This window comes from Cryptomeria japonica, chromosome 5 (assembly GCF_030272615.1).
Source record: "Cryptomeria japonica chromosome 5, Sugi_1.0, whole genome shotgun sequence".
Classification (NCBI taxonomy): domain Eukaryota; kingdom Viridiplantae; phylum Streptophyta; class Pinopsida; order Cupressales; family Cupressaceae; genus Cryptomeria; species Cryptomeria japonica.
The window spans coordinates 238505851-238527962 of NC_081409.1; the positions used below are offsets into that span (position 1 = coordinate 238505851).

The following is a 22112-nucleotide window of genomic DNA, read 5'->3' on the forward strand; positions in this document are numbered from 1 at the left end:
TAAGGGTGGACGGATTGTAATCAAAGGAAGATCATAGGATAAATGTGTAAACCATGATATAGATGGATAAATGATTAAGGACTAAGTTAAGTAATGATATAAATCAAACAATATGTCATAACCCTCATTTACCATTTTGATTTTCTACTACTATTATTATTACGCCGAAGGTGTATCTTATATGAGATGGACGAGCTCATTTTGTCCATCAATGATCCAGGGCTATAGATAGATAGTGCAAGACGATTGCACTGTCTACAACCGTCGATTCACTTCCTATTGCGTCATTTATCCCGTGTAAACGATGGGACAACAAAACCACTCACTCTGCCTTGGAAACTGCATTCGTGGGTCCTCCTCCATTTTTCATTCTTCTAAAATCCATTCGAAGTGTGTGGGTATCGAACCCCCGACTTTCTATAGTCTGAGTGTGTTCCTGATAGCACTTGCAGGATTCCATGATGCAAGGATTTGTTCACCATCATGCCTACCGCATCCTGTTATAGTCATGCTCTGTAGCAATAGAAATGTTCTTAGCATCATATGCATGTTGTTTACCACGAGTTTGTCCATTGATTGTAAGTTTTTGAACAACAATAAAATCTTGAACTTCAAGCTTCTCTTTTGCAATCTCCATTTCTCTGAGAGGTTCTCATAACTTTACCAGCCATTTATATAATCACTTGACATGGTATCTGAAGCAATGATAATATTAGATTAACAACTGGTAGCAAAACACAACATAAATTAAGCATACCCTGGTCCAGTCTAACACTATAACTCCTCATAAACTGAAAGACCTCCACCACAAATGCAAATGAAATTGCATCGCTCTTCCCCCAACATGACATCTACTTCAACATTCAAGTTTTGAAACACAATTCAACCAAACAATTTAATCAAGACTCTGAAAAACCATAGCAAGATAGACTAACAGATTTTGTGTTATTGTGGTGCTCCATGATTGACAAGCATAGAAGGTGCTAGAAAATAAGATATATGAATTTCCCATTAGAGCCCTTCAAAGGGAAACTATTCTCTATTTTTTCCCACATAGTGCTCATGATCTAGGTCTGATCCTCTTTGTTTATGAAATAGACCATACCTATGAGACATGCAACTCTACACATGGAAATCACCCGATGTGGTAATAGAATGGCAGTAGTTATCTGTCCTAAATCTAGATAATTTATGATATTTTAATAAATTTATGTTGACTCTGCCATATATCATTTTATTTAACAACTTTTTAAGAAAAAACATAATTTTTTAAATTTTTGTTTTAATTGTAGATTTTTTAAATTTTGTTTTAATTGTAGATTTTAGTATTAGTTTTAAATTGTAATATAAACTTTTTATCTATTAATCATAAAGAGTAATATTTTTGTTTTATTTATAAAGTTTTAAAGTGATTTTTTTTTGTTTTTCATTAATTAATCAAGAAAGGTATTTCAAAATGTTATTATAGTTTATGAAAAAACAATTTTTTTTTTAAATACTAATTTTAGTTTTAAATTATAATATATAATTACATTATATTTATTACTCATAAATAACAAGATTTTTGTTTTATTTATAAAGCTTTATTTAGTTTCTTAATTATTTAATACCATTTTTATTAATTTTTTTCAAATTTTGATTTCATAGTATTAATTAATCAAGAAAGATATTTTGAAATGTAATAAAAAAAATTACAACCGACTAGGAGCTATTATGCAAATCATAGATGTAAAACTATGCAAAATGGCTCATAAAATCCAACATAATCAAACAACAAAATTAAATTCATGACAACATCTAATAAATTTCTACATAGAATAGATGCACTTTGGAATTTACAAACATGCACTATATGCAAAGAATGCTACCTAACATGTTTATCCACTCATCAAATAATAATTCTATTTGCAGAATATGTTTTAATGAGAAGCGCATACATCAATTTTCATCATGTAATAATATGAAACCTAAACCCTAAACATTGCCCTTCTCTCTCTCTCTCTCTCTCTCTCTCTCTCTCTCTCTCTCTCTCTCTCTCTCTCTCTCTCTCTCTCTCTCTCTCTCTCTCTCTCTATTTATCTCTCTGTACCTCTCCATCTATGTGTCTCCTTCTTTCTCTATTGCTCTATCTTCATGTTTGCCTCTATCTTCCTATCTAAAATTGAATAAATTTAATCTACAAAATTGTATAAAGCACATCTAGAAAGCTTAAGCCTTGCAGCTACCATCTTTTTTATCCCCTATAATGTGCATGAGCTAGAATTTATTCATCCCATTTCCTATAAATATATCTCAAAAGATGACACATTAGTGTTGTGTCTCATAGATAATTTTATAAGGAATTCAACTAAAGACAAACATCGTATAAATTTGAATACTAAAAATAAGATATCGTTGTGTAAAGAAAGCATCTATATTGAGTAATATTTGTAGTAGTAAAGAAATGGCCCACCCTTGAACTAACCTATTGGTTAAAATTTATTAGCTAGTATTGTGATTGTCATGTTTAATTCTTAATCTTTGTATGAATTTGAATATTAAAAATAAGATATTGTTGTGTAAAGAAAGCATCTATATTGAGTAATATTTGTAGCAGTAAAGAAATGGCCCACCCTTGAACTAACCTATTCGTTAAAATTTATTAGCTAGTGTTGTGATTGTCATGTTTAATTCTTTTGCTAAAGATTAAGTGACTTAATAAAGTATTCTCTATATAAATAAGATTTTGTAATTAAATTTGTTTCATCCCTAAGTTTATAGTTATTTGAAGTCTTCCATACTGATAGATTTAATTTTTAATTAGAAGTGTTTCAATAAAGGTGAGAGGCTTATACATACTGATTGCACTATAGATGTTAAAGAAAACAACCTCAACTAAATTAGCACCAATTGTCACTTAAAAAAATATATCTATTATTTGAATGGTACAATATTTACCATACAAAGTCTAAACTAATGACCTAATTTTTCACCAGCACTTCAACCATGATATTGCCATTTGAATAATTGTTGTCCCTTTGATCAATTAAACATTGTCACGTACCGAGTTATAGATATTTATGATAAAATACAAGAGATATTCTAGGCAAATCTCATGGGTATGGGAAGGATAACGAAGAAGCATAAATCCATAAACATATTCTTTATGTGATATGCCTTTCTCCCTCTCCCTCTTCCAATACCTCTATATCTACATCTCTTCGTATATCTATCTTTATATCTCCATATTCCCTCTTCCACCTCTCTCTGTCTCTATCTCATTACCTCTACATCTCTCTACCCCTACATGCCTCCTCTCTATCTCTCTCTACATATCACTTCCCATGTCTCCGTGTCTATATATTTCTCTCCCACCTCTATCTATCCTATCTCCCCTCTCTCTACATTCCTCCATCTCCTTCTCTCCATGTCCCTCTCCTTCACCATCTCCATCTCCACTTCTATCTCCATCTTGACCCTATCTATATCTCCTTACCCCTCTCTCTCATTCTTCCCTCACTATCTATCCCCCCCCCTCTCTCTCTCTCCCTATTGCAAACATAATTCTATCCTATTGGTAATGGACCCTGATTATCTTCTTGATTCAAAGTTTTTCTTTTAGTCATCTTTAGATACATGTAATTGGATGCGTAGTAGATTTGTAGCTATCACTACTCCATTAAAGAAGTTGTTGCAAAAAACAACATTTTCTAAATGATCTACCAATTGACATCATGTACTACACAAATCTACACATAAAATAGACCAATTTTTTTCCCAATTGAACTTCCATATCTCTTCGGCGTACCAATTGCATACCAAGGTGCAATTGCTAGTTACTATTATATCATTTTGTGGTTATGTTAGAAATTAATTTATTAAATCTAGTTGGAAAAGTTATTTTAATAAAGAGGATTAAAATAATGGACACACACATACACACTTGAAAAATAATTTAAATAGAAATTATTTAATTACTCAATTTCAAATAAGCACATGTCGTAGGTGAAATTGGAAGCTTCTAGAGGGAATCTTCATTCTCCATTTTCTTGCATGTAACTCCTCCATTTAGTGATCAATCAATTTTGCATGAGGATAATTTAGGAAAAAGGATTTTATTTTCAATTAATTCTCTTGATAGTGGAATTGAAGAATTTTTTTTATATAATGTATGCAAGCTTTCGAAAAGAGGGAGTTGATTGTTTTTGAAGAAAATTCCTCAAGTTTCATGTTGATAGTAGTAGGATTTCTTTTGTAGTCATGTTTTATTTGTAGATTTGTTAAGTTGCTTTTGAAGAAATTTCACTAAGTTTCAAGGAAGGATCTAAGGAGAAAAGATAGAATTTGGAGAAGATTCAACTTCAAGGCTTCATCAAATCCAGGTTCCCTACTTTTACTTTAGCTTATATGCATGTGTGTAATAGTTTCATTTCTCTTTTAGATTTTATTCATATGAAAATGTGCTTCAAGAAATTCATCTTCTTATTTATCTAGAAAATTAATCAAGGGGAAATCTTATTTTTAATTGCGAAATAAAATAGAATTAATTACTTTTTAAAAAAACTAAAATTAAAATTAAAAAAATCAGATTTTAGGGAGGAGGATAATATGGTTAAATGTTTTTTTTTAGAAAAATCACATGCATTGTTTTTTAGAATCTTTTTCCCTGAGAAAACACTTCCTCAATAAATATTTATTCTTTTTATTCCTTTCCTCAAAAAAATTCTCTTTCCATGAATTATCATCCCAAGATTTCTTCTGCATAACTATTTGTCTGAGAAAATAATTTCCGCTCTAAAATTTTAATCTCAAGTTATACGTTTATTTCAAATTTATTGTAACTGTATACCCATTGCAAGAACCTTTTTCTCCGAGAAAAATTCTCCAAAAATGTGTAATTAATTATTTCAAAAGCCCTACATAATCTTTTGCTTTGGGAGATCCTCCTCTCTGTGAAAACTAACCTCAAATACATTGTGAAATTTGGTTACCTGGGAAATACCTTCTCTCTAAGAAAACAAAATCTCAACTAGATATATATATTTTTGCCTCAAAAAATATCTTGTAATTATTTAGTGTGTAAGCTTTATTAAGCTGTATCCCTAAATATTTGTTTGTTCGACTCAATATATTTGTGAAAACTAATTCTCTACAATTATTTTATCTGTCTCAATGCAAATTGTGTGAATTCCTCCTTGTTTTCCTTCTTGACCCAATTATATGCATTATAAACTATTTCTTTGTGAAGTTGTATAGTCTCTGAGTTATCATATATATATATATATACTTTCTAGTATAATAAATGAATGTAAGTCATATATATATATATATATATATATATATATATATATATCGAAATCGAATATTAAATTTTATCATTGCATCAAAATGTATTTGTTTTCGAATTAACATTGGTTATTAAACATCAGAATTGTTATTAAATGACCGATGTGTGGAGTGGGGAGTGGTACCCACCAATTTCCCTACAGTCACTGCTTTTGCAGTGGCCAAAGGGGAGTGGAAGGCCCACGACCCCCACTTCTGCGGGCCTACAACCACAATACCGCAGGGTTGGGGAGCCCCACGACCCCCACTCTATAAGTATAGTTATTTGCAATTGTTATCCTACTTCCATGGGATTAGTTATTTGCAATTGTTGAAATAAGATAATGATTATTTTTAAGTTGTTATAAGTATAGTAATGTTAAGATAGATAACTAAACAAGAGGTGATGAAAACAAAAACCTAGCAACATTTGGTATTTACGGTGCCTCTGGGTCACACTTACGGGTAATGTCGTCGTGTTGAACTATTGTACTTAACGCGTAATAAAGTTGCATCAACGACGTCTGTGGCATCATTCCTATAAATCGTCAGGGAGTAATAAGGGTCACATGGAAGTTAAAATCCAAGGGGCGAGTAATCCCCCTTGGATCGATAATCTAATAAGATAATCTTTAAATGAATTTTACATCCGCTTAGTTAAACCTTAGAAAACCCCATTAGGGTTGGTTAGGCATGATGCTTCTAGAATTTTATTCTATCTTAACGATTATTTTTGTCGATTGATAATGGGTTAAGGGTGACGCTTATTATAAGAATTAGGACCTAGTTTTTTTAGGCCACAAGCAGTAGGCCACCTTGAGACCTTTCTTAAAGCTACCATCGTGGGTAGCAACCACAAAGGAAACTGACTGGGACATTGACCATAGAAAGGGTTGCATACCCACCAAAACAATTTATATTAAACCATAGATTAGAAAACAGAACTACATATTTTACTCCTCGATCCCATATCGAAACGGGTATGTAGGCAGTCTAGTGACAAAGTTGTCCCCAGTACTCAGGTGTTCGGGGATGGGGTCTAGGATTTTGGTTAAGGAAAGTAGATGGATTACGAAGTTTTTGGGATACTTCTTCTAATTGAAAGTTTAAAGGATAATTCAATGCATACTCGAAAGAAATCCCGTATGGATTTGCTTGGCTTCTCGAGGCTATAGGCCAAATTCCGAGGCAGAATTCAAGCTTGCATTATGTTATTTTATTTACTCCTAAGGACGGTGACCTCGATGCACTCTTATTAGAGGAGTGTAGTTCTTAGAGAGTGACTCAGGACCTGGATGGTCCCGTTGAGTCTAAGTCTCTGGCCAGAGCACTTCCTATCCCAAGTTGGATAGATGCATACCCTATTTTGGTAGATGCCTATCCTATATTGGATAGATGAAACCTCATGTCCCATATGGACATATGCCTAATCCGCATGGTTAGATGCTCATTCTGGATGGATAAATGCCTAATACAATTGATAGATTCCCAGAGGAATCAAACACAAATGAATAAATAATTATATTAAAAAACGGACAAAATTTCTTGGGTTATGCAAAGTGGGTTATCACACAATAAATCAATATGCATTCCTTGAATTGAAAACCGAAAGGCACAAAGAATGATGGATGGGGTAATTGAAATAAATATGACACAATGAATCATTAACCCTAGACAAAAAAAATCTATAAAGAACAAATAGGAAAGGGGAATCAACCCTAGTCAAATATAAGAACATGATAAAAGCACAAAAAAAAAAAATCTAAAAAACCTAATTTGCTTCAAGAAAAACCATAGGATGGCATAATAGTGGATGGGTCCACCAAAATTTAAAAGGAAAATACCACTAAACAAATAAATCTAGGCTTATTAAATAATACTAATTAATTAACAAATTATTAACATTGATTAAATGAGGATTGATAATTGAAATTAACTATTCAAATAAATAAAGAAGGAGTTTAATTTCTATGGGCCTAAATTGGTAGATTGAAAATGAGCTTCTCTTATGTTCGTGGGAGGACAAATGGCTAGGGGCTATGCCCCTTTCTATACACCCCAACTTCAATGACATTAGGGAAAGGGCTCAAGCCTTCTTTGGACCCCTAGTTTCAGAGTACATATCACCTCACAACTCATGGAGAGATATAACTCAATGTTGTTAGAATCGACCACACTTATTGCAAAAGGCTTCTTTGTTGTATTATCTCATCCAACAAATTAGAATCTCACTATTCCCAAGGGATGATAAGTTTGTCTAGACCAAAAAATTCGAAAGGCAACTTCTCAGTTAGATTGGCTTAAAATTTGTTGTTAAAGGATGGTAGTTTAGTGGGATTTCGGCAAAAAGTTTGGAACCCCTAACTCCTCCCCAAAATCAATTTTTTTTTGTGGATGGTGACGCATAAAAAAATCCTAACTCCCACTAACCTCATTAAACATGGGTTTCAACTACCTAACAGATGTAGCCTTTGCAAGCAAGAGGAATAATCTATCCCCCACATCCTTATACACTATCTTTTGTTTGTAACCTTTGGAGTTAGGTTTTGTACAAGCTAGAAATGTATTGGTCTGTGAATAAATCTCTCCCAACCCTTGCCCTTGATTGGGCTATCCCTTCACAACACCCACTTATCAAAGATCTATGAAGGCAAATTCCACCACACCTATGTTGGAGTCTTTGGAAGGAAAGGAATAATAGGATATTTAGGGATGTGGAGAAACCTATAGAGGAGGTGTTTCTAAGCTTTACTAGACTTTTGATTGATAACTTATTGGTTTCCAGAGGGGCACGCCCTTCCTACCCCACACGCCTTTTGATGGTAAGATGACCATGAATTGGAATCTCCCCAATTCCCATACTAGATTTGACAACTCAAAAAGGATGAAAAGGCTAAATACTAGGTGGCACCCCCATTGTTCAAATGGCACAAACTCAAGTTTGATGGGGCAACAAGGGGTAACCAAGGAATGGTTGTTGTTGGAGGAATCATACAGTCCAGAATTGGAGCTCTTGTAGTGGGTTACACAAGTAGCCTCAATGGGGGCACTAATAATCAGGTTGAGGGTATGGCCCTGCTCTGGGGGTTAAAGATTGCTCTCTCAATTGGAAATGGGATCCTTGAAATCGAAAGGGATACCAAGCTAATTGAAGATGTTGTCAAATTCTTTAACATGGTGGGTCGAACTATTGAAGGGATAATTATTGATATTCATAGACTCCTCTTAGGGATAGATACTTTTGAGATGAGGCACACATATAGAGAAGGAAACATAGTGGTGAATGCCATGGTCGCTTTAGGTCTAGTAATTAGGAATCTCAAATGTTGGAGAAAAAGGGATTGTCTACCTATAAATATCCAAAGACTCCTTCGTAAGAGAGAAAATTCAACCTACATATAGGATGTTGAATAACCAGTGGGCTTGGCTTCTCCGAACCCTTCTTTGCTTGATACTTTTGGAGCAGAGGTTGGGAGGCAACATGCATAACTTCAATTTTTTTTGGTGGGCTAAGGATTTGAATATTTTGTTGAATAGACATGGCAGAGAGACTCCCTATTATGTGCATCAGGGGGATGAAGGACTTTGAGCTGACATCGATGACTTGCTCATGGAATAACAAGACTACGTGGATGAAAAGATGGCGCCCCCAATCCAGCATGACGAATCATAGGTTTGGGGTGATGACATGGCCCCTTCATGAATGATATGCCCGCGTGGCAAATTTTGAGGACCATTTAATGATGATGTGATTTCATCATTTTTTGTGTAGCCTTGTCAATGAAATGACCCAACAAAGCATGAGTAATAATTTTTCAATAAGAATTTTATGTTGTGTAATATTTTATGCATGGGGAACCCTACGTAATATTTCCCTAAGAACTATGAGAGAGGGTTGGCATGCACGACATTTTATGTGGATGACAAATAATTATTATCTCCTTGTCGGCAAGCATTTAACCCTATTTATTAAAGCCAAAGCCCTACAACATTTTTTAGTAGCCATGTTTAGACAGTTAGTGGGAAAAAGGGTTAAGTATCTGGTTTTTGTGCTCTCTACTATTGTGTTAATTGTGATTGTTCAAACCATGGGTGGGGATAGGGTGATAATTGAACTTAGCACTCATGTTGAGTTAAAAAAATTGCCACGATGTGGCATATTTGTACTAAGGGAGGGGTTGCACAATTTATAGAATGAAACAATATGTTTGATGAGAACCTGTCTATTCACTTTGCAATATCGTGGGATAATAGGAGATTCGGGGTGGGGGGAGTCTCATTTGAAATCAGCGAGGATGCCATAGCGAGAACGATAAGCCTCCCCACTAAAGGGAGAAAATAAAAAAAATAGAGTAGGGTGGCAAATAATGAAAATTTGTCCCAGTTCTTCCACAAAAATGAGGAGCCTATGAATCTTCATAGCGGATTTGCCAGAGCCAACCTACCAGAACCATGGACCAAGTTTACCTCATGATCATGAAATTTTTCACTTTAGAGAGTAGGTTTAAAGTTTATTACTATTATCACCTACCCCTGCTTAACTATTTCTATAATCATGATTTGTTTTCTTTTTTGCTTATTCTATTAAATTCTCTTGAAAAATTAGTTAAAGATATTATTGATATTGCCAAAACCCAAGGTTGGAAGTCGCTCCCTCTCCATAAAGGCCTTAATTTTGCCTATACAATTTCTATTTGGCCCTATGCCCTCCTAAGCAATTTGTGGTTATGGAAGCCCCTTGCTCTAATTCTCCCTCGGTTGCTACTATATTTCATTCCCCTGGCTCTAGCAAAAAGAGGCACCTATGTATCCTAATTACCTCTAAAATCCCCTCCCACCTTGGTTCCCCTACTACCCCAACCCATAACATGGTTGTTGAAGGCCTTTGTGTCCTAAAGCAGTCTGCAACCACCTCCACTATAGACAAAAAAAAGGAAACTCAAGAAACCTTCCCCATTGGCAAAAAAACCCAAGATAACCATCCAGGATGTTGTCAATGATGCAGAGGTGGATGTGGGTGAAGATAATAACAAAAGTTAGAGTGTCAATCATAGACGCTCTAATAGGATGGTTGGGTGCATGGTTGGAAAAGAGGAAGTAAAGAAGTTGGTGGATTATGAAGAGGACTAAGAGGAAGATGAAGATGTTGATGATGGTAATGTTGTTGATGATGGTGATGTTGATGATGGAGACGATACTGAAAGTGACACAGGGAAGGATGAGAGTTCAACTAAGTCCACTAGTGAGATTCCAACGTACACTGATAGTGCAAAAACTAAATTGGTGGACTTGACTTAAGAGACCATGCTGGAGGAGGAAGACACTCACCAAGGGGGGAGTGCAGGCACCTATGCTAACTGCAAGACTACCATGGCGGAATCAAAGGACCTGAAGAAGAAAGTGTTGGAGACGAAGATTAAGATGATTAGTAAATTTCCAGATTCAGTTTGCTTTTGATGCACAATTCGGCCACCTCTTTGTGAATGATGCAAAAGAAAGTGTTGGGAAAGGATGTTGAAAAGACAAAAACTATAAGGAGCTTTTTATGTTCCTCATTGAAAACTATAACAATTGGCTCAAGTAGCCATAGGATGGTTGGTTTTAGATATTTAGGTTTGTAATATACTACTCAGACTCTTTATTGTCATACTTATTTTGCTACGACTCTTAAGTTGTTTTTTGATATGTTGTAAGTGTGTTGTTAGTTGTTAAAGTTTCCTTTGGGCTATTTGCATAAAGGGACAACACCCTTGTTATGTTGCTTTTAATATAAAAAACTATTCAAATAAATGTAAGATGTTAAATGAAATATTTTGCTCCAACCTAGGCTCTCCTGTCTTGGGTTAGAGTTGGAGAAATGAAATCTAAAAGCCTCAATATTTCTATGTTGTTTTGTTATACTAGTTTTAGTCCTTAATTCGTATATACAAATTAATGGGAAGTTGTCAGGATAATAGATCTGTTAAAATTTTGGTTCATCGTTTCTAAAAGTTGCTTTGAGGGTGATTTTTTTTTTAATTATCTAATATGGAGTTGTTGCTTATGGCATATTGGAATCCTACTACTATTTTTGTAATCTTGTTATTTTCTGCACAATATGAAATCTCAGGCTTTGTCGTTAATTGACCAAAAAAAAAATGTAAGATGTTAAATAAACTAGATACAAAGGTACTTAGCTTTTATTTTGTTGTATAATTGTTTGTCCAGGTGTCATGAATGTATTTGTTAGGGTTTTAGAGTTTTGAGCTCTATTTCTTGACTTGTGAAATTTGATTATACCTTGTCTAATTTTAGATCCATGACTGTAGATATGATCTCTATGTGTGGAAATCTAATCTCTGCATGTGCATACCTAATCTGTAGTGTGAACTCAAATTAATATGTGAATCCTCACTTGTAGTTTAAGGTGGTGTTTTGAGATTTGCTTGTCAAAATTTCTAATATGTGCTTGTTGTAAGGATCAGTGATATTCATAATCACCTTTTAGAATATGTTGTATTGTGAGATCCATATTTTTCTAGTTAAAACCTTTAATGAACTAGCTTCATGGCTTTGAGTTGAACAATTGAAAATAATAGGCAATCCTACAATGGGCCTAGGATGAATTGATATCTGATTATTTGCTAAATTATTTTAATCTAAAGAAAAATATAGATGTGATCAACGACAAATTATGATAGTTTGTCTTAGTTATTCTAGGAAAGTGAGGAGCCTGTGAAGCTTCATGGCAGATTTGCTAGAAACGACCTACTAGAACCATGGACCGGGTTTACCTCATGATCATGGAATTTTTCACTTTAGAGGGTAGGTTTAAAGTTTATTACTATTATCACCTACCCCTGCTTAACCATTTCTATAATCATGATTTGTTTTCTTTTTTGTTTATTCTATTAAATTCCCTTGAAAAATCGGTTAAAGATATTGTTGATATTCCCAAACCCAAGGTTGGAAGTCAATCCCTCTCCATCAAAGCCTTATTTTTCTCCTATACTATTTCCATTTGGCCCTATGCCCTCCTATGCAATTTGTGGTTATAGAAGCCCCTTGCTCTAATTCTCCCTCGACTGCTACTATCTTTCATTCCCTTGGCTCTATCAAAAAGAAGCACCTGTGTATCCTAATTGCCTCTAAAATCCCCTCCCACCTTGGTTTCCCTACTACCCCAACCCATAACATGGTTGTTGAAGGCCTTTGTGTCCTAAAGCAGTCTGCAACCACCTCCATTGTAGACAAAAAAAGGAAACTCGAGAAACCTTCCCCATTGGCAAAAAAAACCCAAGATAACCATCTGAGATGTTGTCAATGATGCAGAGATGGATTTGGGTGAAGATAATAACAAAATTTGGAGTGTCAATCATAGACACTCTAATAGGCTGGTTGGGCTCATGGTAAAAAGGAAGGAAAGAAGTTGGTGGATTATGAAGAGGAATTGGAGGAAGATGATGATGTTGATGATGGAGACGACACTGAAGGCGACATAGGGAAGGATGAGAGCTCATCTAAGCCCGCTAGTGAGAGTCCAACATACACTGGTAGTGCAAAAAATGAATTGGTGGACCTGACTTAAGAGGCCATGTCGAAGGAGGAAGACACTCACCAAGAGGGGAGTGCAGGCACCTATGCTGACTGCAAGACTACCATGGCAAAATCAAAGGTCCTAAAGAAGAAAGTGTTGGAGATGGAGAATAAGATGATTAGTATTTCCAAGTTCGGTTTTCATGTGATGCACAATTCGGCCACCTCTTTGTGAATGATGCGAAAGAAAATGTTAGGAAAGGATGCTGAAAAGACAAAATATATAAGGAGGTTTTTACGGTCTTCATTGAAAACTATAGCAATTGGCTCAAGTAGCCATTGGATGGTTGGTTTTAGATATTTAGGTTTTTTGTTATATACTGCTCAGACTCTTTATTGTCATACTTATTTTGCTAAGACTCTTAACCTGTTTTTAGATATGTTGTAAGTGTGTTGTTAGTTGTTAAAGTTGCCTTTGAGCTATTTGTGTAAAGGGCTAGCACCTATGTTATGTTGCTTTTAATATAAAAAACTATTCAAATAAATGTAAGATGTTAAACAAACTACATACAAAGGTACTTATCTTTTATTTCGTTGTATAATTGTTTGTCCAAATGTCATGAATGCATTTGTTAGGGTTTTAGAGTTTTGAGCTCTATTTCTTGACTTATGAAATTTGATTATACCTTGTCTAATTTTAGATCCATGATTGTAGATATGATCTCTATGTGTGTGGAAATCTAATCTTTGCATGTGCATACCTAATCTATAGTGTGAACTCAAATTAATATGTGAATCCTCACTTGTAGTTTGAGATGGTGTTATGAGATTTGCTTGTCCAAATTTCTAATATATGCTTGTTGTAAGGATCGGTGATATTCATAAACACCTTTTAGAATATGTTATATTGCGAGATCCATATTTTCCTTAGTCAAAACCCTTAATGAACTAGATTCATGGCTTTGAGTTGAACAATTGAGAATAATAGGCAATCTTACAATGGGTCTAGGATGAATTGATATCTAATTATTTGCTAAATTATTTTAATCTAGCATCACAAATAAGAAATATAGATATGATCAACAAGTTCTAAGTTAATTTGAAATGAATAAATGAATGCATTTAAATACATTAGCCAGACACAAAGACAAATTAAATTGCTTTCTAAATTGAATCACAACAACTAATCAAACTTACATTGATATCAACGATAAAATATATAGAAAAAAAATCGTGAAAGAAAATGATCCTCCAACACCATCTCACAAAATTGTTACTACTTTGTAAAGCTCCATAATCGATATAACAAATTACAAGAGTTTCCAGTAAAACTAGTCTATTAACATACTTTTATAACAAAATAAGACCTAACAGTCTTATGAAAAGCTTTTTGTTTTAGTCACACTGTCTGATAGTTTGGAATGAGAAGATCAACTTGCTCACATATTTCCACATACCTTGTTTCACAGTAATCAGTGTTATATGTATTTGGCCAGTAACTCACCCAAATGCAACCCTTGACACTCCATTTCAAGCAATTCTCCTGCAAACAAGATTTGTTCAACCTCCACACAACACTCTGTCCATACTCATCACTTGCAAACACAACTCCCCCCTCTGCAGTAAAAGGCCTTGTGCCTTTCCTGTACCTCTCTCTCCACCACCTCTTCGAATCCACTCCTCCTCCTCCTTTGCAATCCCTGCATGAAGCAACTTCCTTCCCCCTCTCATTATCATACAAAACCCACTCTAAGATCCCCTGCTTTCCTTCACTGCTCTGCTCATATTTCCAGCTACTCACATAATCAGTACTATAACTAGTTTCATTGACACACCGTGATTTTACAAAGACAGGAAACTTTGAATGGTAGTCAGTACCAAGTAAAAATCTATGGGAAGTCATCTTTTTAACAGGGTTTGCAGAGGATTTATTCAAGGTCACCATTAGCACTGGGGCAGCATCATGTGGGGCAAGGCACAGGCTTATTTTGGAAGGAAAATGCTCTTCCTCTGAAACTGCAGCTGTTTTACCAAATGCCAATTGAGTAACAGTGCACCTCACATTATCAACACTCATTTCAATTTCCACACAGTCATTCAACACCACTGCCCTGTATTTGAGCTGAATGACTGCCTCCATCTGCTGGTGGCTCAGAACATACTGAAGCACTGCATCCTCTGTACTGGGTAGCTGAAATTGCAGATGGGTTTGGGAATTTTTCATGGCAAGAAGAGGAGCATAGCCTCTGACTGCACAGTATCCACTGGTGGAGCATGAATAGGTCAAGGGATCGAACCTCTGCTGCTCTGGATTCAAACAGATGAATTTAGTATACATGTACCCCAGTGACCGCATGAAATTCTCCTCCAAATCGGCTCCCATGGACACCAGAAAGGATTTTAATGTCTCTTTCGGAGGCATAATTCTGTTTAGGCTAGAGCCCACCATGTCAAAATACAGAGAACCCACTTGGAATGGGGATTCACAGGCGCACAGCCAGAACAATCTGCAGAGAAACAAGAAATTGCAGAGCTCTTTGCAGGACTGTGGATCAACACACAGAAGAGAACTTTCAGATATATTGGTGTCCTTACAAAACAATGTGCTGCGGCCCTTGCTTGGAGCACGATTCAGAATCTCTTCCACCAGACATGATATGAGAGGCAGAGTCTTCTTTTCCATTGATTCTTCGTTTCCAAGAGGGCAAGCGTTCGAAACCCACAAAGCCCGACCACCATACTCAGAAGGCCACTCACCGCCCAGAGCAAAAGAGAAGGTTACACACCAGACAGAGCCCCCAGGAGCCAAAATCTTGTCTGCAATTAGCAGAAAATTTCTCCTATTGTCTTGAGAAGCACATAATTGCAGAGAGATTAAAGAGCTCTCCCATTTGTCAAGCCTTGGGAGACTGCAGAGCCATTTCCAGATATCAGGAAACCCCATTTTATCAGTATATTTTTACTATGTGTTTCAAATTTCCGTAACTAACTATCTCCATTGCTGTCTATGTATATTACATTTTTTGGGTTCGAGTAGCTTCATTCCGTGGACTGCAAGGAATATGAATATGAAGTAGGTCAGCATTAATGAAGCAAAAAGATCGGTGAGAACAGAATAGACACATCTTTCACTGCAAAATCATAAGTTTTTTGCAGAAGACGTGGCTTGTCGAGAGTTTGTTGAAAGAGATAGGGGTGGGTGATGCAGTTTTTCCTCCTCCACTTGATTATTAGAGGCTGCCATTGGCCTTTGTTAAGATCAGAAGGTATAACACTTCAAATCTGTCATTTTGCCAGTAAAAATAATCAAAATTTTAGGTGGTTCATTACAGTAGTTGTCATTACATCATTAAAAGACTCTACAAACGACATAAAATTACAAAATTACAGACATCAAGTTTCCACAATTCATTAGATATAATCTAGAGTGCTTCCGGATTACACAATCTAATCCGGAAGCACTCTAGATTAAATTATAAAATTGTCAATGTTACATCCTTCTTTATGACAATGAGCAATACTTTCCACTTGGTGAATTTACATGTGGATATAATTCAGCATGTGCATAATAAATGCTTATCATTAATTATCAAAGATATATAATTAATGTTTTGTTTTGATGTTTATAAAGATGATTAAATGTAATGGCTAACTACAAATGTGGTTTCTAAGATGGACAAAGGATGATACACCTTGCCCTCTGGGATAGAGAGGGAGATCATCACTAGAGAGAGGGCTATAGACATGTGAAGAGAAGGAGAGCATCATTAGACATGGGAATAGGCAAGCAATGACATCTGGGTTTTGTCACACACACATAGGTTTATGCCATTTTGTCGTGTGCTCGTATTCTGATTGTTACACCTTGCATCATTTCAGGTGTGACTTGGTTTGAACCAGTATCAACCCTATGATGTCTTTGACCTAACTCAATGTATCGGTTATTCGAAATTCCTGTGGTATATTATTTATACTTAATTGATGTCTTTGTTATTATTATTTCATAGATACATATATTTATATATTTAAGTGAATGTATATATATGTATGGAAATATATTTAGACTTACATGTATGTATGAGTGTATGAACTTATGAATATAAATGTAATATGTAAAAACGGATATGTAAGATATATATATGCACACAACCTTGTCTACATGCCTATTTTTCTAGTTCTCATTTTGTCCTTTACTTTCTTGCTTGCATTTTGATATTTTCTATTAAACTTTGTTTGTTGTGTTTGAAATACTCATTTAACTTTCTATATCATGTTTTGTGTTCATTTCCTCACACTTTGGAATATTTTTTCCTTCTTTCTTACTTACAATATTTTCTTTGATGGTTGTTCACATCTTTTTTACTTATTACTATATCATTGCATACCTGACCACATGGGTTTTTCATTTTCCTTCTTGTTTCCTACTTTTATACTTGTTATGCATTCTTATACTTGTTCTTTGACATATGATAGTATAATGTTTAATCTCTTGTTTGTATACTTATGATGTTTATTCTCCTTGCTTGGATACTTTAATTAAATATGTGTGTGGTGTGTGTGCTATCTTGCTACTTATGAGTCTTATAATGTAATTACCTCATGTATTTCTATCTCATGTTAATATTCTCATTGTGTATATTTTAGATCAATTACCATCAACTTTACTTCCGTTGTCCTATCATTCTTTTATTAAGGGGCACAATGCATTCCCTCATACCATTTTGTGTGAGCACATGCTTGATTATGTTCCCAAAGCTACTTTATTATATTAGGGGCATTACTTATCATCATCTAAGAGTCACATTAGGGACACCATGCCTTCCTCATACCACCTAGTTTCAACTTGTAGAGATATTTTCAACTTATGATTGGTCCCTATCAGGGGGGAATTTTATATACCTTGATGATTATCTCTAACCTTTGTGCTTTATATGCTTATAATTTGATATTTTCTTACTTTTCAAGCAAATGATGTCACCCATGACACTTGATTACATCACTTTACATGATCTATATACAAGTACATTTACTTTTTATGTACAATTTTTCTTTTTATCTATTTCCTTGCATGCTTTATGCGCAACTAATCAGATTGGTCATGGGGGAGGTATATATTATTATCATCATCATTCTTATGTTGAAATTAAAGTAGTGACTTATGCTATATATAGAAATTATTTTTTGATATGAATCTTGACTATTCATGAGAAAGATGTATGCCTAAAATGTCATACAACTCTATTATCATTGCAATCATTGTCATGAGACATCTCCTTCATTGCCCTCTCTCATGCTCCCACCCCCCTATCACCTCGCTTCCTCCTTCCCACTTCCCTCCCATAGATACGTGATAAAAGACACTGTAAATATTTTCTTGTATCTTTTAGTTTCCTATGAAGAATCAAAGAGGAGGAGCACACAAATAAATTGAGATGGTCTAATATTTTACATGGAATCTGTATCCTTTTATCTTCGAGTATGGTTACTTTTTCTACATGTTTGTGAATGCTCGAATAATATTAAATACATTTCTATTTTAGGATTTACATGTACTCAAAGTGGGGGAAATGGTATTGCGAAATTTGCCTTCCCATGAGAATAATTCCCATTTATTTTTGGTTTCATTTTAAGGGAGTGCCTCAATATGATTACATAACAACATATGAGACAGTTGTGTGCAAATTTTGGCTCTTTTCTTGTGTTGTATCCAACCTTGCTTACTCTTACACATTTTCACACATGTTTGATTTAATCCTTTTCCTACTTCCACATGGTTCCACATAGTCATCTCATCATTAACCTCAACTTCTATGTTTCCATTCTTTATCTTGAGATCTTGCATTCCCCATTCGTAGTCAATCCCACAACACATAATTTAATCTTGTATGCCACAAAACTCGCCCCAAATTAAAAAATTTAAATCCAAATTTTTAACTTTCATCATTTTTCATCATCCATTTGGACCAAATTGGTACATGTTTCACTAACTATTTATTATGTCTTAATATTTAAAACATTCATCTGTGTATTTAAAGGCATCCTAAAGACATCAAGCATTTTTTTCATTACAAAGACCATTCATACCTAGGAACACTTCAATTGGAATGATAAAAAAAGATTATATTTGTATCTAGGTTATTACACACTTGTTTGTTGTTTGCAACAATTGTACAAGGCTATAAAGCTACTTTTTAAAAAGGATTGGCTAAGGTGAACTTAACTCTTGCAATCTAGTAACTTCCTTTAATTATTTCTAAATACCCTCACTCCTCACACATCAACAACAAGGTGAGTTGGACATACATCAAGATCAATCTCAAGTTAAAGGCTATGAAATATATTAAAGAAGATCCCAATCTCAAGGGAAGAGGTTGAATTAAATATCTTTAGCGTGTAAAGGGTGATTCAGAAATACCTTCATTTTAGTCTTAAAGAATGGCTTGATCCAATCAACTCTAATTTGCAAACTCCTATTATGTCATTGATTCCGAGTACAATGATAAGGCTCCGATAGTAATGTGTTAAGTAAAAGAATCTATCAAGACATATATATGCAGTCTTTGCAACATTCCATTCAAATCACACAGAATTATTATAAGATTTGGAATATTTGAGTAAGAAAAACAAGCAATTAAATTGAGAAGATTCACTACATTGATTCACAAATTTACTTCATTAGTCTCATTTATTAGTTATGTTCACTTACTAAGCAACTATTAACATCAAGAAAAATAGAAGAGGTGAGAATTTGAAATCTTGTAAACTCCAAGTTTAATATCAAAACAGGTTACCTCATTTGGATGGTTATATTTAGTTATCATGTGTTTTAAGCAAATTTCACTTTCAATCTTGATATAAATTTGATTCCCTTTCCACAGAAATCAAATATGTGAAAACTTTGGAAAAATATCCATTCAAACTTTTGACCAATCCCTACATTTTATAAACTTTTGAGATGTATACTACTTGAATGCTAACATTTTTTATAGATTCATGAAATAGATGCCAATTATATATGTACATCCTTCAATTCTCTAACCACTTTTATTTTATCCAATTTAATTACCTTCGTTTGTGTTTTAGTAGGGGAACTAAGCCTAAATACTTACAAATTGTATTAGGCATCACATTCCTTGAGGCTCCTAAGTCTACCAAGCAATTATGCAAGTTTTTTTCCAAAAATTCTAATAGTGAATAAAAAGGGAGGAGCATCTAATTTACCTTTATATATTGTCGTAAAGGCATCAATATTGACTTATGTCCTTTCTTAGCGTTTGGTCATGTTTTTCACTCCTTTTATTTAAAAAAAAAAAACATTAAATCTTCTATTTGTTTAGGACAAATTTGAATTACATCAAACAAATTTGGTTTGGCATTATCCTCAATTGATTCTTTTGGAGGGAGGGAGTGATTATTTTCATGGGGTTCTGGTGGAGTTGTATTACTTCCCATTGGAATGCAAGTAATCAAAGGACTTTTGTTTTTGTTTTGTAAGTAGTTACTATTTAACTTTTTGAGCAATCTATAGATTGTGATGATGTTCGTTAATTAATTCATTGTCCTTTTCAAATAGAGAAAAAATATGTGTCTAAGTATCATGGTTGTATTTCAGAATTACTATCCTTACTTTTCATTGATATTCTCTATTATTGTGAATCTAATTGAGTTATTCTAGCCAAATTCTCTATAAAAGGTAGTTGTATTCATAATAGTTAGTTGTGTCATGTAGTATGCACTAGTTCATGGGATTTAATTCTACTATGTCTATTTGATTGAAGGAACTCACAAATAGTTTATTTTGATCTTCAAAATTTGTAACTTATATATTGTTGGGACAAGTATTCCATTGTTCGTTACACAGTATGATCTAGAGTTAAATGATCTTCTCTGACTTTGAAATTTCCTATTATTGTGGTTCTAAAAATTGTTTTGGTTAAATGTTTACTCTTTATGAAAAATAATTAAATTAAATAAGCCCATTATTCATTTCGAAAAACAATTTATTGAATTTTTCAGTATTTGAAGTTAAGTGTGCAAGTTTGATTGATATTAGATGTCATTCCACTAGCTTAAACATTGACTAAAGGTATTTTGTTGGAAATTTGTTTTTTAAAATATTAATTCTCAATTGGGATTATCTAGATACCATGGTTGTTCTATGGTTGTCTATTCCAATCTAATATGGGTGTGGGATATATTGATTCAAGGGTTATGGAATACGTGGTTGACTCAATAACCCAATAATATGGTTTAGCAATGATGTATACTTTGATAATGCTATGTTAATGGTTGGGATATGATTGGGCATTCTAGTATATCCCAAGGTTGGTAAAGTACTTGCAATCCCTCTTGTCATCAAATCCATTTCTATAACCAAGTGGATAACTATATTATATATTTTGGAAAATTTGTTCAAGTTGAGTTGATTTTTTTTAAGAACAAACAAGTCAATGGATCTAGTGCCCTCATGTATACTTTGACCACAACAACTACATCTACATGATAAGGATTTTTTGACTTTTTATATAGATTTTGGAACCGAGAATTAAACATGCTAATACGCTCATTGTGTTCCTTTTTACAAATGATGGATTATTGATACAATATAATGCGATCAACATAAATCTTAAATGGGTTATTTAAATTATATGCGATGGTAAAATGAAAGGGGTAATTAGAACATATCTAGGAAATAATAGGTTGCAATTAAGATGCGACATGGTGTTAATTTATATAACGATAAACAACATTACAAGATGGTTAAAAATAAATTTGTACACGAACCCTACCCTTACCACTTTCACAGCCACTATTGTTACCCCTATTATAGGGAGTCTTAATTAGTAAACATTTAACATAGAGGTTGGTTAGATCAAAGATCAAATTTTCTTTCACACATATATACCAAATTGAAGAATAGAAGTTACTGAACTAATCAATACAAATCTATCAGCATATGCACAACTTAATCTAGAAATTCTACAAAGATTTTACATTGCAAAATAAAGCTCAATATGCAAATCACATGAATAAGGATAGTATTCTAGCTATTGATTTTTTTTTGGATTTGACTATGTAGATATTTTTGCATCCAATGTTTCAGATCAAACTCTATGATCCATCATTAGGGAATGAAAGCATGAGAAGAGAGAAGTGAAAGATTAGCAGACCCAGGTGCCTAAATAGATGGAAAGAGTTAGGACAACAAGGCTAATTCACATAGGAACCAATGCACAATGTTAGAAAGAGGGGGAAGAACAAGGAGAAATATGATTAAAAAGAATGAGATTAAT

At 34.1% G+C, this 22112-nt stretch overlaps 1 protein-coding gene across 1 annotated transcript; it reads right to left on the bottom strand.

Moving 5' to 3' along the window:
• Window positions 1-13969: 13969 nt before the first annotated feature.
• On the bottom strand, window positions 13970-16039 carry LOC131028850 (uncharacterized). Its single transcript, XM_057959220.2, has one exon. It carries the CDS (start codon window positions 15761-15763, stop codon window positions 14219-14221), a length of 1545 nt encoding a protein of 514 aa, XP_057815203.2. The 5' UTR covers window positions 15764-16039; the 3' UTR covers window positions 13970-14218.
• Window positions 16040-22112: the final 6073 nt, after the last annotated feature.